Source organism: Castor canadensis, chromosome 1 (genome assembly GCF_047511655.1).
Source record: "Castor canadensis chromosome 1, mCasCan1.hap1v2, whole genome shotgun sequence".
NCBI classification, from domain to species: domain Eukaryota; kingdom Metazoa; phylum Chordata; class Mammalia; order Rodentia; family Castoridae; genus Castor; species Castor canadensis.
In genome coordinates, this window is record NC_133386.1 from 38,442,500 (window position 1) to 38,459,326 (window position 16,827).

The 16,827-nt window shown below is 37.4% G+C and overlaps 1 protein-coding gene and 1 long non-coding RNA gene across 9 annotated transcripts in view; one reads left to right on the top strand and one right to left on the bottom strand.

Moving 5' to 3' along the window:
- Tpd52l1 (TPD52 like 1) overlaps positions 1-16,827 on the bottom strand; it is a 103,690-nt gene that overhangs the window by 74,952 nt on the left and 11,911 nt on the right. For 3 of the 7 annotated variants that reach the window (XM_074075272.1, XM_074075276.1, XM_074075270.1), the window contains exon 1: positions 10,265-10,289. The exons of 1 other annotated variant lie outside the window; for it this stretch is intronic. In XM_074075272.1, coding sequence (XP_073931373.1) covers positions 10,265-10,286 — 22 coding nt within the window. In that variant the 5' untranslated portion in view covers positions 10,287-10,289. Of the gene's footprint in view, positions 1-10,264; positions 10,290-12,728; positions 12,752-16,827 lie in introns of those variants that run through there. 3 more of the 7 variants (XM_074075278.1, XM_074075277.1, XM_074075275.1) reach the window with 2 other exon arrangements.
- The window catches only part of LOC141423645 (uncharacterized), a 155,488-nt gene continuing 143,441 nt past the window's right edge, over positions 4,781-16,827 (top strand). The window contains exon 1 of one of the 2 annotated variants that reach the window (XR_012448492.1): positions 4,781-5,127. This is a non-coding gene — a long non-coding RNA (uncharacterized lncRNA). The remainder of the gene's footprint in view (positions 5,128-16,827) is intronic. The other variant, XR_012448489.1, reaches the window with a different exon arrangement.

Genomic DNA, 16,827 nt, shown 5'->3' on the forward strand with positions numbered 1-16,827 from the left:
ATCAAACTTTTTTCAAATAGCAGTTATTAAATAAAGCCTATTTCCCACTGAATTGCATACACTAAATTCCAGCAAATTCTAAGAACCAGGGACTCTGTTCTGTAGTACTTATCTATGGTGGCAATGCCAGGCTGTTTTGATAAAGTGACTTTAAGGTACAAATGAATAGCCTACAGGGCTATACCTCCCAGTTACATTTCTCCACAATGTTTTGTTTATTCTCACAATTTGTTCTTCTTTAGTCATTCTGAGACCACTTAATCCAATGCTAAAATATCTTCATTGGGGCTTTACATGGAACTCCACTATATACATTTATTAATTCATCTACTAAAGTTTTAAATTCTTCTTGGATCAATTTTGATAAGTTTACATTTTGCCATAAGTTCATGGGTAAGCTAAGTCCTTCTGGCAAAATACAGCCTACTGTCTACTTTCCAAAATAATATGTGTTCACACAAACCATGCCCATTTGTTCTTATAATGTCGATGACTCCTCGTGTGCTATCATGACAAGAGTTAGAGTAGTGTCACAGAGGCAGTATAGCCAGAAAAGCCTAAAATATTTACTCTCTAGTGTTTATAGAAAACACTTGCAGATCCCTAATGGTAGGTTTAAAATTTAGTTTCAAAAAAGTTATACATGGTATTTAGTCCCGGGCTTAAAAAACTTCTCCTATATTTGACATATATTTCTTTTATCATTTCTAAGTTTTATTTTTTTTTTCTGGAAATCAGTCTGCAAGGGGTTTGTGTCTTTCCAGAAAATTAACTTTTGAAGTTATTTATCCTTTCTACTATTTTTGTCGTTGCTATTTTTCTATTTCATCAGTCTCTGCTTCCATCATTTTGAATTCGTCTTTTATTGTGGTTTGCTTTTTCCCTAGCTTAAGTATTAACCTAAGCTGTTTTCAGTTTCTCATAGAGTCTGGAGTACTTTCTTGTTTATTGTTTTCTAGATAGTTCAGAATTTAAATTTGTTTCTATCTTTGGCCCAAGTGTATTCCCTTCCTTAATTTTCAAGTTGTTAAAATTTTTTGGTTATATTTTAATATTTATTTCTAGTTTTGTTGGCAATAATTAAAGAACGTGGTCTAGAAAAGTTTCTTTTTATTTCTTTCTTTTTTTTTAAATATTTTAAGCTGTTATTTGGACCAAGTACTGACTAATTTTCCTAAATGTTTCATGGTCCTAAGGGAGCTAGAGAAAACATAAAACTCTATATAAAGTTCTATAATATAGACCTAGTAAGTTCATTGTCAATTGAATCATCCAAGCTTCTCTGTATTTACCTAATATTTATTCATTAAAATATACACTATAAAATGGAATTAATCACCAGTTCTTCTTATAATTATGATAGATTTTGATTATGTATTTATAGCTGTTATGCTATTTGAGCACATAAGCTTATGACTTCACAAATTATGCCTCTTTTTACTATTTTAAACCTTTTTTCCAGTATAAATGTAGCTCATTGGGGTTTTCTTTCTTTGGCTTGTGTATTTTCTGCCTATCCTTTCACTCTTCTAACTCTGAAAAGTGTTAAAGTACTTCTTTCTTGGCATCCTGGCATGGTGGAACATATTTGCAATCCCAACTACTTTGTGTTTGGCCCTGAGTTCAATCCCCAGTACAAAGAAAGAAGAAAGGAAGGAAGGAAGGAAGGAAGGAAGGAAGGAAGGAAGGAAGGAAGGAAGGAAGAATGGATTGATTTTCTGGTAGATGTCCATTCTGATTTTTATTCTAACAGTCTCTCTCTCTCTCTCTCTTTGTCTCCATATGTGCATTTAATACTTATACATTTTAATGTAATAATGTTGTATTTGATTTTTTAAAACTTTTTTTCTGCTTTTATATTTCCAATTTAGTTGACTTTATTTTTTTCTCCTCTTTACTATTTTGCTGGCTTAGTCTAGTTTTAGTTCATTCCTTTTTCTCTTGTTGAATTCAAAATGCTACTCAACTCTCTAAGTTGTTGCTTTCCCTTCACAAATAATTGAATTTAAATCTTTGAAAATAAAATGCCTAATATTACTAATCAAACAAAATCAAATACTTGTTGTCACACAGAATACCAACCATCTCTTCCTTGCGGATACATAACTGCGGGCAGCATTGCTTCCCCATTTTCCACTGCATGGCAAAAGTGTGGATTCCCAATCTGTGACATTCCTGCCTGGACCATCAAGGTGACCTCAGGGCAAGAGGGCTGAATATGACTTTGGTTTGGTCAGCTGGATACTTCCAAGGAGATTTGTGACACAGCAGCCACTTCTGCTCTTGCTGCAGTCAGCTCAGCTTTCTGTGGCTGAGCTCCCAGTCTCTTGTCCCTAACTTCATGGTGTCAAAAAACAAGGTGCAAATTGTTCTAAGAAGGTGTGGGTATGTGTGGGTGGGAGATGATGGAGGGGGCAAATCTAACTAAGACATGTTGTAAGCACATATGCAACTATCACAATGCATCCCCCTGTTCAACTATTACATGTGGCAGGAATGCCAATTCTAGAGAGCAGTCTTGAGATTTGCTCCTGTAACTTTAGTTTAAAGCCTCCTACTTCAGCCGCTCCATGAGTCTGAGAACAGTTAGCCTGGCCTTGTTGTAAATTTCTTGTTTAAAATGGATACGTGGTTATCATATACAAACATGTATAGCACATGTTTGTAATAGTGGAACTACTCTATGGAACTGGAGGGGGGGAAGGAAAGAGAATGATAGAGAGTGAATAGTATCAAAATATATTACATCTGTGCAGGTAGAGGACATAACGACAAGTACTAAAAGCTGTTGAATAATGAGGGGTTGGAAGGGAAAAGGTAAGGAAGAGTAAAGGAAGGGGTCAAATTGGACAAACTAAAGCATACTCACAGCAGGGTTACTTCAAGAAATCCTTTGAACATTGACTTTGGAATTAAAAATGAAAGACAGAAGTATAAAATAAGTACAGTGTGTGGGGAGGGCAGGTGAATAGAGGAGATGAAGGTGAGAGAATATGATTGATGGGCTTCGTATATATGCATATATACATACATATGCATATATATATATACATATATAGATATATATACGAAATAGAACAATGAAACCTGCAATTGCTTTAAGTGGGGTAGGCAAGGGGTTGTGTGGGGTGGAGGGAGATGGTGGGGGCAATCTAACCAATGTGAGGCTATTCAGAATTGTCACAATGAATTCTTCTGTAAAATGAATATATGCTAATAAAAATGAAAATAAAATAAGATGTGTGGATTCTGTACTCTGCAACCGGACCCCAAGTGATAAATACTTTCTGTTTCTCCCCAAAGAACATCCACATTTTACTAAGATAATGATTTAGCACTTTCAGTTTTAGATTAAGTTTTCCTTTCAGTTTGCCTCTTCTATATCAAGAATCCTTACTTTGCTCTTACATTACACATTCCCCATCACTATCATTATCCATTTACAGTGAATCAACATGAGTGTCAATCACGTTGCCAGGAAGTAGGTCTTGCAGAAAAAAGACTGCTCAAACTTGATCCTTGTCTCATTGTTCCATATTAATCACTTTCACAGAGTTCATAAATGTTTTCCAATTTTATTCTCATGCAATTCAGTGATGAGTTTTTCATTGTTTTTATTATAAGTACTTCCCTTAAGCTCTTCCAGTGGAGTCATACACAGAGATATCAGCTACACCATTGCTCCTACTCAACACACTTCACTGGACACTCTTTATCTGTCTACACTTCTTTCAAATATTTATCTCCTATCACTTCTGACTACAAACCTGGCTCCACACTCACTCCTCCAAGGAGTTCTCTTTGACAGCCTTGTCCCAGAATAGCCTGAATTCCTTCAGGTTTCTTAAATGCTGCTTTCCAAATAGTCTTTTTGTTCCTATTTTTTTCATTTCTCTTTATTGTACAAGGACTAGTTACAGTGAAAATTCTTCAGGAGAGAATTTGTCATTGTGGTTGTCCTCACAGTTAAAACCCTGTGATTGGCATCAAATATTCAAAAAACTATTCATACATTTTTAATCTCTACCATATATGTGTATGTGGATTCATCTGCAGCACATAAACACACAGTATTTAAGTAACTTGCCAAACAAGTTACTTAAATTCTCTAGGCCTCTGTTTACTCATCTGTGAAATGGAGGTGCCATTATCTACCACATAGCTGTGTTTTGGAGATTAAATAAAATTCTGTATAGCGATGTTTACTTAGCCATTGTTCACATTCCCAGGCCAAGAAGTTAGAGGGATGATGACCTCTGATAACCAATCCTCAGTCAAGTTAACTTAATGTCCCTTTTACCCAGCATACTCCAGAAGCAAAATTTACTTTAAGAAGCTATACCCAGTGCCTGGAACATCATCACACATCTGGATGGCAGGTCCCCTCCCTTTCTACCTTCAACCAACTCTCAGAAAAACACCCCCTCAACACTCCTCTGCTACTATTAGAGGGGGAAACCACTCATCTTCACCTCATACTCCCTAAAAACGCAACTCCCACAACACTTGGCTCACGACTTGAGCTCACGACTCCTGGAAAAAAGGCAGCTTGTCTTTATACATCACAGAAAGTGACACATTGCTGTGTGCTTCTTCAACATTTGCATACTTTCCCTAGGCATCTGCGAGCTTTTGATGTTAGCACATTCTCCTTGGAGAAGGTACAGATCCAGTTTAAATGTGCTTGCCCAATGCCCAGCCAAGTATCACATACTTAAAAATACTAGCTTAATAATGCCCCCTGCAGACACTCGGCCATATATGCCTACTAGCCCTCCTTGTGACTGGTCATTAATGACTAACTAGTTTCTAGAAAGTACAGCTGTAAACAAGTCAATTTAGTGCTTCCCTAAGTGGAAGGTGTGTCTAGGCAACCTTGCCCGTAAGAACTGACCCAAAGGGATGATCTAGACAGTAGATACCTGGGAAAGGACAGTCCAAAGCAACTTTCCTAATCCAACCCAGCTGCCTTGGAGTCATCTCAATGTCCTAGACAGGCATTAGTCCCTGGAATAAGTGCAGCAACCCAATGCTGACTCTCCCAGTTCTACTGGAAAACTCTGGCCTTTTATTCACCTGAGAGAAGAAAGAAACTGTCCACAGATCTGTGGCTGACACAATGCCAAGGTAAGCTGATAAGGTCTAGATTTCTATAGTTATCTGTGCTGACACATTCTACTATATGTTGTATTCATCTTTGCATCCCCAGAATCTAGACATTGCCTAGCACAATGAAGATGCTCAGAAATCTTTGTGACTACATAAATATTATCATACGACATATGCTTCTGTTTAGGTCTGTCTTCAGCAGTAGGATTAAAAACCCCAATTCTTTATCTGCTTTTATTTTAATATCTAAATCCCATGACCCTGGTGAAGTCTTGGTTTGATTTTATTTCTCTCTAGGAAATAGGCAGCATGTACATAACAAGGTAAAATAGCTGGTTTGCCTCTTGACAACATTACTAAAATTCCAAACTGCCTTAGTTCTTTGTTGTCTTGGCCTACATGTTTCTTGGTTCTTGTAGAGCTGTTATTCAGTTCTCTTGGTTATTTCTTAATACATTTAAGATATATTTTTAAATCTGACCTCTTGGTCTTTCTAGAATTTTGATCCTGGGTTAGTCCCCTATGCTAATCATTTAGATGATATATTATTAGGTTTATTATTAACTACACAAATTAATTACCCACAGTGTATAAATTACTTAATTAGGGCATCATATTCATTACTGGGTTCACTGTCATAAGATTCTTTAGTCTTTGCAGATCTTAAAGAGAAAGTACATAGTGGGGTTCTAAGGTTACATTGCACCATCATTTTCCTTTCTTCTGGTTCTTGCTTTGTAATCTGCACAAGAGCAACACTAGCCTCCTGCACAGTGCCAGAAAGTACTGTGAATGCTCACAATTAGATGTATTCAAAAGCATTCAGGTTTTTGATAAATGGCTATTATGGTAATAACAGATCATTTGACTGCAACTCTATAGGCCACCAGAATGGAGGCTGGTGTTATTCTGTTCTTTTATTTTAAAAGAACTCAGAGCAAGTAAATAGAAAACATTCTTTTTAAACTTCAATAAAAGTAATTTTAGTGAACTATAACTATACATACAGAATAGTACACAAATCATGATGTACAGCTTGATAAATATTCATAAAATGAATGCACCTACACTAGGAATCTCTCTGTATAGCTATCTTTATCTCAAACTAGCGAAAATGATATGTCTTTCTTATTATCTCCTATGTTTTCTCTTCCACATAATTAGAGAAGAGGGTGGAACAGGTTATGCCTGGAAGCAGAGGTGGAGGGGTGGGGGAAGATGGCACAAACAATGTATACACATGTGAGTAAATGTAAAAACGATAAAGTAAAAGGAAAGAATTTTAAAAACTGAATGCACCTATGTAACCAGCACCCAGATCATGAACATTATCAGCACCACAGAACCTCCTTGCATTCTCTTTCACAGCCCAGGAAGCCAGGTAAAAAATAATGCACACAATATGGTTCCACTCACATAAAGCTCGAAAACAGACATACCTAAGTGATGATGAATCAAGTCATGATAGCACACACTTTGAGGAAGGAAGTGACTGAAAGGGGTGATTTCTGACAACATGCACTAACTTTACCTGTTTTGAACTTCATCTAAATGGAGAGCATGCACTTATTTGTGTCTAGTGAAGGCTACTGATAGCTGGATGTTAATTGTATTTGATTGCTACTTTATGAAGTTATTTTATAGTTTTTCAACAAATTCCCTCAGGTTTTCCAGGTATATAATGCCTGCAAATAGTTGTACCTCTCCCTAATTCACATCTTTGTTTTACCTAACTCCCTAAAAACTCAGTACAAAGTTAAGTAGCACAGGAGATAGTAGGCATATGTCTTGTTACTGACTTGAGTTAACATTCCTGATATCTGAATGTATCATTAGAAGGACCAGGAAACAATTGTTTTACACAGATATTAAACATTCTAACTTTACATTTTCATTTGTAAGTTGAAACTTCCAGAACAGGGTAATTAATACTCTCTTTTATGTTCATTGATCAAAAAAAAAAAAAAAGCCAGCTGAATAGCTATACATATACATGTGTATTTATTACTTATGTACTATTGAATTTGCAAATTCTTATATATCAGGACCTTCAGAGCTAAAATAGCAGTTTTCTCAATTAAAAAAAATGTTATAGGCTGAGTATGTAGCTCAGTGATAGAGCATGTGCTTAGAATATGTGAGACCCTGGCTTCAATTCCCAGCAACAATTTAGAAAAAAAGTTCTAAATCACATGTGGCACTGTATTCAATTAACTATAGCAGGTGGTAGGTAATTCTGAGAAAATACTCACTTTTAATAAGTGTTTTGTCTTTGAAACAGAGTAGTATAGGCCTGCCTTTCTTTTCTTTTCTTCCTTCCATTTTTTTCTTCACACACCTTCTTTCCACTTACTTCATATATGATGAAATAGTATTTACAGAATATATAAATAAACTAGGACCTGTGCAGCAGCTATTGTAAAAGACAGAGATAAACTGAGGCATTTGATGGCTCTCATGACCCTGAGTACAATAGTTGCCCATGGGACAGAGTGAGAACTGATGGTCAACAATAACCAGAGCTATAGGGTAAAGGTGATGAAAAGGCAGAGTCAGTTCGTGCAGAGTTGAGTCCAGTGGCAGAGGCAGGTATATGCAGACTCCAGTTGAAAAGTAGCTTTGCTTGCTGAAATGGTCTCTAACAATTTCCCTTAATAGGCTGTCCTTAAGATGTCCTTAAGATGCTGAGAGCAAAACTGCCTTCTTAAGTACCATTTCTGAATTTTTCTTAGAATGCTCAAACAATGGTATAGTGCATGACAGCAGAAAAGACTCACAGAGCTGCATTCTCAGTGTTTCCTTCCATAAAGAGATCATTAGTATTTACAGTAGGAAAACAGAATGAATAGGAAAAAAGAAGTAAGTTATTTCTATAGAATAAAAAGAAAGAAATGAAAAGTTCATTCTTCTGTATTGATGCTACCCTGTGCATAAAGTACTTATGCCGTAAATATACATCAGCATTGTAGAAATGTGGTATATACATATGCCATAAATATACATCAGCAATAAAATCATCAGCATTGTATAAATGTGGTATAATTCACATTATCCTAAAGCTTAAATAGAAAGGAACAGGCACTATCTGCTTGTGAAATGTTTTGAGGGACTTTTAAAATAAACATTCATAGCAGTTCTTGGTTAACATAGAGCTTTGAGGCATATGGGCATGCTTATAATTCTTAGTCATACTTAAGGACATCCACTCCTGAGCAGTTGCCCGCAACCAGATGGCTGAGTGGGACCTGATTCCATGTCTTTGAACTGCTTTATACTGTGTTAAACAATGTGATAAATGAGAAACAAAACAGAGCTAAAGCACAGTGTTTGTCCTGTTGAAGTTCACTGTCCTCTGGAAAGCTAAAATTGGCCAAGAAAATGACTAGATAAGTTGTATTCCAATTGCAGGACAAAACCAATGACTTGCCTCAGATGAGCAGATCCCAATGCAAAAACATAAAGAATATGCAAACACAAGGCAATGTGACTCCTCTAAAACCCAATAACTCTACAGTAGTAAACACTAATGATAGTGCAATAGATGACATATCAGACAAAGAATTTTAAAAAATGATTAGGAGAATGATCAATGAAATTAAAGAGGACATGAATAAATGCCTGAATGATTTCCAAGAAAATGCAAAAAAAAAAAGAACTGAATGAAATAAAGAACATAATACAGAACATAAAATAGGAATTCAATAAAGACATAGAAATCTGAGAAAAACCAAACAAATTCTAGAAAGGAAGAGTTCAATAAGTCAAATAAAAAGCTCAGTTGAAACTGGGTGCTGGTGGTTCACTTCTCTAACCTAACTACTTGGGAGGTTGAAATCAGGAGGACTGCAGTCTGAGGCCAGCAAAGGCAAAAATTCTGTGAGGAAAAAAAAACTTCTGCACAGTTAAAGAGTGGGAGAAAATCCTTGCCAGCTCTTCATTGGATAAAGGACTAATATTCAGAATGTATAAAAGGCTCAAAAAAAATTAAACACTGAAAGAACAAACAACCCAATTAATATATGGGAAAAGGAATTGGACAAACAGTTCTCAAAAGAGGTACAGATGGCCAACAAATACATAAAAAATTATCAACATCCTTAGTCATAAAGGAAATGCATATCAAAACAACACTGAGATCCCATCTCACCCTGCTCAGAACGGCAATCATCAAGAAAACAAACAACAGGAAATACTAGCAGGAATGTGGAAGAAAAGGGACCCTTGACCACTATTGGTCAGAATGTAAATTAATGTAGCCACTATGTAAATTAGTAAGAGGTTGCTCAGGAAGCTAAAAAAGAGAACTGCCATATGAACCTGCTAGACCACTCTTGGACTTATATTCGAAGGAATTATCAGATTTAGCTTCATGCCCATGTTTATAGCAGCATTCTTCACAATAGTCAAACTAGGAATGAATCTCCATCAACTAGATGAATGGATAAAGAAAATGTGGTACATATACACAAGATAGTATCATTCAGCTGTAAAGAAGAATGAAATTATGTCGTTTGCAGGAAAATGGATGGAGCCAGAAATCATCATGTTAAATGAAATATGCCAGACTAAGAAAGACAACTATCACATGGTCTCTCATATGGCAATCGAGACCTAAAAAAAAAAAAAGAAAGAAAGAGAAAGAATAATGTATAAAATGAGGGGACTATTGGGGGGAAATGGAGGGGAGGGTAAATGGAGAGGGTGAAGAATGGTGAATATAACTGCTATACTTCATATGCATATATGAAAACAGAAAGAAGTCTGTTAAAATTGTTTTAAAAATTGGGGAGGGTGAATAATGAAGAATAATGGAGGGGTGAATTTGATTATAGTACATTACTATAATCAATAATGGAATTTATAGAAATATCACAATGGAATCTCTTTATACCATGAATATACATTTATAAAAATAAAAGTAATTAACAAGGATAATTTTATAAACATAGTATTTTTGCAAGCTGGACTCAAAAGTATAAATTTTCTGAATCTGAAGCATTAATAAAATGTTAACATTTAAATTTAAAATAAGCCTCCAGATCTAGTCTGTTCAGCAAGAGACATGGGTGAATAGTTGCACTGTGGTGCAGAAGGTGAAGGGCTGCCTCCTGCAGAGAAAGGAGCACAGGGCTGAGTCAGAAAAAATACAGTTTACCTTCCAGTGCTGCCACTGTCATGATATCAACCCAGGATCAACGACCTGATCTGTCCAGTGCCTTCCTCCTCAAAATGAGATTGCATGAGACCAGCTGTTAAGTCCTGAAAGTGTGATGACACTCCTTAAGGACAGCAATCAGATTCAAAATGCTGTGGGAACTGAGAAAGGAGGACAAAACCACCTGAGTCAGCTGCAACATGGGAAGCAGAAGTCAGTTTGGAAAATGGGGAGTCAGGGAAAATGCTCAATGGTGAGCTAGCTACCAAGTCTGATCAAGAGCAGACTTTGCAAACATACTGATGAACATTTCTCATAGCTCAAACAGCTAAGATATCGGTAGCTTTACTGGATCTGCTTATATGCCAGGGAGTTCAGTAGCACTTGAGTGTCTGCACAGGAACTAAGCAAACACTGATTATCAGAATTATTATACCTTTTTGTATTATAGCTATTTATAGTAAGACTTGGGTTTGCAAAAAGGATATACTTTTAAATTACAGACTTTCTTGGCAGCTTACTTAAAAATGACCTTTCACTACTGTATTAGAATAAGCTATGAATAACTGAAATATTAATTTTACAGAATGAATCCTGAGTTCTATGAGAGTAAAAGAATACCTATATATTATGGCATTTCTGTAGGTGATTTCTGCTGCCTAAAACTCTCAACAAAGATAAAAATACCTTCTATTGAAAGGCCAGTGAATTAGCAGATGAATGGGTTCAAACTCATCAATATTTCAAATCCTAGCAGGCTATCAGTAAAGATTTAGAGAGATGGCATGTTCAGGGAAGGAAATCAGCATTTTACAAGTTAAGTTCAAAATTTTCTTGCAGCATGCAGAACATGAACATATTTTCTCATAAATCTCTATAAACTAGTTAAGAAAAGCAGGCACATGTGCAATATAGAAGAAAATGCCACTAAATTATTGCAGCATTTATTCCTAACCACAAGGCTTCAATTTACCTGGCTAAAATAATTTGAACAGATGTTGCCAATCCAAAGTTTTCAACTGAACAGAAAGTCAGCTGACTAGGCAAACTACCTTCCAAGTAAGTCTGGGTTCTCCCCTTCCACCCATCTTTTGAAATGTTGGAACCTCTGTACCAGGGCAGCCAGAAAAACATGGACATCCAAAACACATGGTTTCTCTGCACATCTCACACTGACAGTCATCTGAGTTTCCTCAGAGTTTATTTAGTGAAGATGGGGGAAAAACTAAATACCTATTTCTCTTTGAAAAATGTGTAATGATTTCTTTTAAGCTCTAAAACTCTAACTTCACAAAATTTCAAATGGGCAATGCAGATACGAATGAAATCATATAGGAAACTGGGAGTTGGTCTACAGCATTTCCTGGAAAAACAGCATTAGTAGCATCTCTTGTCCTCAGTTTCCCTTTTCAATCTCTAGGCCTCTTAACCTCTCTCCTTTTTCTATTTCTTTTTCTCCTGTTAAGGCTCACTTTTTTGTGGATCCATTCCTTCCCAGTTCAGATATTTACCTCTTTCCTCTCTCCAACACGCCCACCCTACTCTCCCTTTCTTAAGAAAAGCAACTTAGTTCTATCCCAGCTTCTGTCTTTGCTGACACACTCCAACTGCTAAGTTTAGTACTGTCCTCAGGATTTCATTACTGGGGACAACATTTAATAATAGAGATAGAGTACTGAAAATTCTTAATATCACTCTAGCACTTCTTTAATTCAGGAGTTCTTATAAGAAATTATAAATTTTTAAGAAACTATTAATTTCTCAAAAGTTGACAAGTCTATTCCTATTACCTTCTTGTGGGATTACATGTGATGTTATATCTACTCAATACCATTCCATCGTGTATCAATGTGGTCAATGTTTTCCATAGAACGAGTTACGGAGTACCATAATAGAACCAGTTGTTGTTCTAGACACAGAAGATATAGCAGTAAAGAAAAGTCAAATTCCCTGCCTTCAGAAAGCTTATTTACCAGGTGGAAGAAAATGAAGACATAATTATGAATACTATAAGATAGCATAGTTTTATGAAGAAAAAGGGAGAGCAAAGGCTTTATAATACGTATGTATACATAATATACAAATACATGTATACATGTATTTGGTCATACATACAGAGTAAAAGTTTTCATTTGTGCCTTAATTGGTTTTTGAAACATCTGATTTCAGCAAGAGCTGAAATCTCCATTTGTCATTAGGAACTTCTAAGAACATGCAGACACCTCGGTGTGCTGCTAAGCAACAGACACCAGGATGTTCAAAATCCTGCAATCCAGAACACACCTTTCTCCATGGGCTAGGAACTCCTTTAGCAAGCCTGCGCTGTTATGATCAAATCCAGCCATAAGAGAGCAGAAATAAGATCTGGTAACTGAAAAGATGAGTTTGGGTGGCATTTCCCTTTCCTGCTTTATTAAATCATTACGAGAGAAACAATGAAATGTGAACAAAATGCTTCACTCACCTGTTCTTCCTCAAAATGTGTCCAAAGAATGAATATTGCTTCATAGGTTCCCCTGTACATATGTTTAAGCTTTCATCCTAGTAAATAAGAGACCCATACTAGCGACCACTTAAAACATCATTGTCATCTTGATGAAATTTGTGTGGTTTTTAACAGGTAAAAGTTATGCTTCAGATACCTCACCTGATCTTAGCCAAAAGACCGAGAAGCTATAAATTTATGCTTCAGAAAAGAATTTTGTATGTGGGACAGATGTTCAAACTCCATCAACATATATTTACTTCTACCTTCAACCTACTCATTTTTTCTTAGCTCCCAAAAGTTATTTTTCAACTTTGCGATAGGTAGTGTACAAAAATCCAAATTAATTTCTGGTAAGTGAACATGCTAAAAATAGTAGCTTGACACCTAACTGCTAGAGCAAATAGAGTGGCAAGCTCACCAAGGAAGGACCTTGGTTCCTTAGCATCCATTTCCCTAATGCTCACCTCAGAGCCTCAGGGCACAGGGATTGCTCAATGCATATGCCACAGGAAATTAATAAAGGAATCACTTTTCTGTTTCATTGTAATAACTGTACCGGAACACTGTCATCAGCATTTCACATGCGTCATTCTCACTTAATCATCACAAAACCCATCAGACAGATGCCGTTTTACCATTTTGTAGATGAGAAAACCGAGACATAAGTAAGCTAAGTGTCACATAGTAAAGAAGTAACTGAACTGGAAAATGATTCCAAATCCTTGTGACAACATACACACTCTTCACTTTATATGACAGAACCTTTGTTTTCTTCCTCCTGACTTCTCACATGACCACAGCCTCTCAGACAGGAAAGAGACCTCTGTGTGTATTAGTCATTCTTTAAATGAGAAATATCAGCATACAGAATAAAAAGTTAGGAATTACATTAGACTGTGAAAATATCCAATTCATCCAAATTTCCACATTGGAAATAGAAGCAAATATAGTTTAAGGGGAAGCTTAATAAACACGAACATATGTATGTGGACATATATTTTAAAAGCAACTTGTGTTGAAGGAATTTGAACAAGCCTGCTAAGAAAGAGCTAGCAGCACCTCAAAGGCATGCGATCCATCCTTCTCAGGTTAAGAGCTCAGTGCCAGGTAAGCAAAAAGGATCCAAGAGGTGAATGAGGCCATGATCGATCAGAACCTAGTCTTCTGGCTCCCATGAGGCCAATGTTCTGGTGTTTTCTCTCTCTCTCTCTCTCTCTCTCTCTCTGCCTCTCTTTCCCTTCTTCCCTCCTTCCTTTCCTCCCTCCCTCCCTCCCTTATACTGCCTACCAAAAAAGGGTTTGATCAAGACATAAATGACAGAGAACAGTGAAAAACAACTACAGGGGAGGGGGATTAAGGCTGATGTTAAGGGGGACAAGTAAGACCCTCTATAAACCGTTCCCTGGACCATACCCCTGATTCAAAGTGGAAAGTCCATTGGCTCAAATGACTGAGCAGGCACAGACATGTAATTAAAGGAAGAGAGAAAGGGAAAATGAGGTACTGATTAACAGGAAATTTGGATTCTTCCTTCCTTTTAGACTTCTTTTATGAGCACACACTCACACTTACACACAAACACACTGCAGTCAGGCTATGGTGGAAAGAAATTAAGGGTAACATTCAATAGTAACATTGGTAGATGAACTCTGGTCTTATAAGAACAGCAAACAGAGTCAATTTATTCTTTTTTACAGGAAAAAAACAGGCAATGGAGTCAATTTTTTCATTACTTAACTACTTTGAAAACAGTGACCAACACAGTAAAATATCTTGACCTTGCAGAACTTACATGTAGGAGGTGTGGGAAGGGAAAAATGAACAAAATTAGTTAAGGAAAATATATAGCATATTAAAGGAGGAATTGCCACAAACAAGCAAAAGATAAAAAACAAAGAAGGGAAATTGTAAGGGGATGGGGATCAGGGAACATGATACAACTACATATAAAAGGGCCAGGACACAGCCATCACTAATATTTGTAGACCCCAAGAGCACAGAGCCCTGCATTGTATTAGTTATGGAGTGATGCAGAACAAATCATCACAAGTTAGTTGCCTACAGCAACACACATTCATAATCTCAGTTTCTGTGGATCAGAAATCCAGGCACAGCTTAGCTGGAGCCTCTGCTCAGGGTCTCACAAGGCTGCATTCAAGTGTCAATGGCTGCATGCTCATCCAGAGGCCCAAATGGAGAAGACTCAATTCAAGGCTTGTGGAGATTGTTAGCAGAATTCACTTCCCTACAACTAGAGAACTCAAAGCTCAGGTTTTTGTTGCCTTCCATTGATCCTAGAAAACACCCATAGTTTCTAGAAACTATCCATAGTCCTTAGCCAGGTGAGTTTCTGTAACAGGGCTTCTAACTATAACTACTACATCAGCCCACAAGGAAGTTCTTGGCTCCAATCTGCTAAGCTAGAGTCTTACTAAGTAACATAATCATGGCAGCCATGTCTCATCATGTTTGTCACATTCTATTGGTTGGAAGCAAGTCATAGGTCTTGCCCATACTCTAAGGGGTGAGATGATCCACGAATGCAAATAACATTAAGTTGGAAATTGCTGGAAATCACCTGAGGGTCCGTCTGCCACAAGCACTGATAGGGGCTTTATGCTCATGCATGAGAACAACCTCTGGCCCAATGAGTTCACATTATAATCCTCACATATGAGTGGGCATCAGAGTCACCTGGAGGACAGGTGGCTCCTGTTTCTGATTTGCTAGGCCTACAGTAAAACCTAAGGGTTTTCATTCTAGCAAGTTTCAGGTGAAGCTAATGGGGCTGGTCAAGGAACCACACTTTTTCTTTTCTTGTGGTACTAGGAAAGTCAGCTATACCCCCAGTCCTTTTGTTTTTTAGGTAGGGTCTTATGCTTTTGTCTGGGCTGAACTAAAACCACCATCTCCTATCTGTCTCCCAAGTAGCTGGGATACAGATATGCACTCCCAGGCTTAGCCCAAGGAACCACACTTTTGAGAACCACTTTCCTAGCCCATATGTTTAAGTCCTTCCCACTGCCATCCTGAAATCAGATAGCACTTGGTATCCTCTTGGGACTAAGAAAAGAGATTCTGACAGCAAGCATGGGAGGCTCATGTACACCTGGCAACACACCAAGGGTTGATTTGGACAGTGAAGTCTGGAGTCTCGGGTATCCAGAACATGGTCTAAAAGAGAAGGGACAAGTTCCAGGTGGAACTTCTCTCTATATACAATGACTCAGCCAGAAGTAGGTTATATGGGACCTTCTAAAACAAAGGTCTCGGGATAGGGGTCAAGAATTTTGCAGGCCAGATTTGACACTAATTGCAAGACAACAAATTAGACTACTGGTTTCATGGATGCTGACAGAATATACAAAACTCCTCAGCCTCAAATGACAATTTATTACTCTCAGAAACAGGAGTAGCCAGGGTACCATCATTGCCCCAGTTCCCTGAGCACTAGTTTTAAAAGAGATGTGAGGAGGGCAGCTGCTGCCTGTTTGTCAGTGTGGTACATTACAGGAGCCTAACACTGGGATTAGGAAACTGATTTATACAGGGGAAATTTTGCTCAAAGTCTGCCCAATAGTAAATAAATCTGCCTGTAAGAAAAACAGTCTCTGTCTTCCAAGACTGCCTATATGGAAACAACCTTGAAAAGACAGCCCAGAGAAAAAAGCTGTAAACATCTTTGCTCAGAGGACAAGTTGTGCAGAAACTTCAGAGACCTATTGAGAACTGCCTCCCAACAACAGGGTCTCTGCCAGACCTAAGGGTAATGATTACTAGGCACATTTGGGTACAGAACCAAAGAAGGAGAGGAAGCAACCCAGGAGGCGATCTAAAGAAGTGTTTGAAGTGCCCCATTAATAAATTCAAAGGCTCTGAAGAGGAAGCAAAAGGAATTGAGAGGGGCAGCATCACTCTTCTGTTAAGAATAAAAGACCAAAGACAGGCCAAACCAGGGAGAACAGCAGGAACCCCCACAGGAACTCAGGTGCCACAGAAGTGGCCTAGCTCAAGGCAATATGAGCAGACGTAGTGGAAAGTTGTTCAACTTTAAATATATATTGAAGGCAAATCT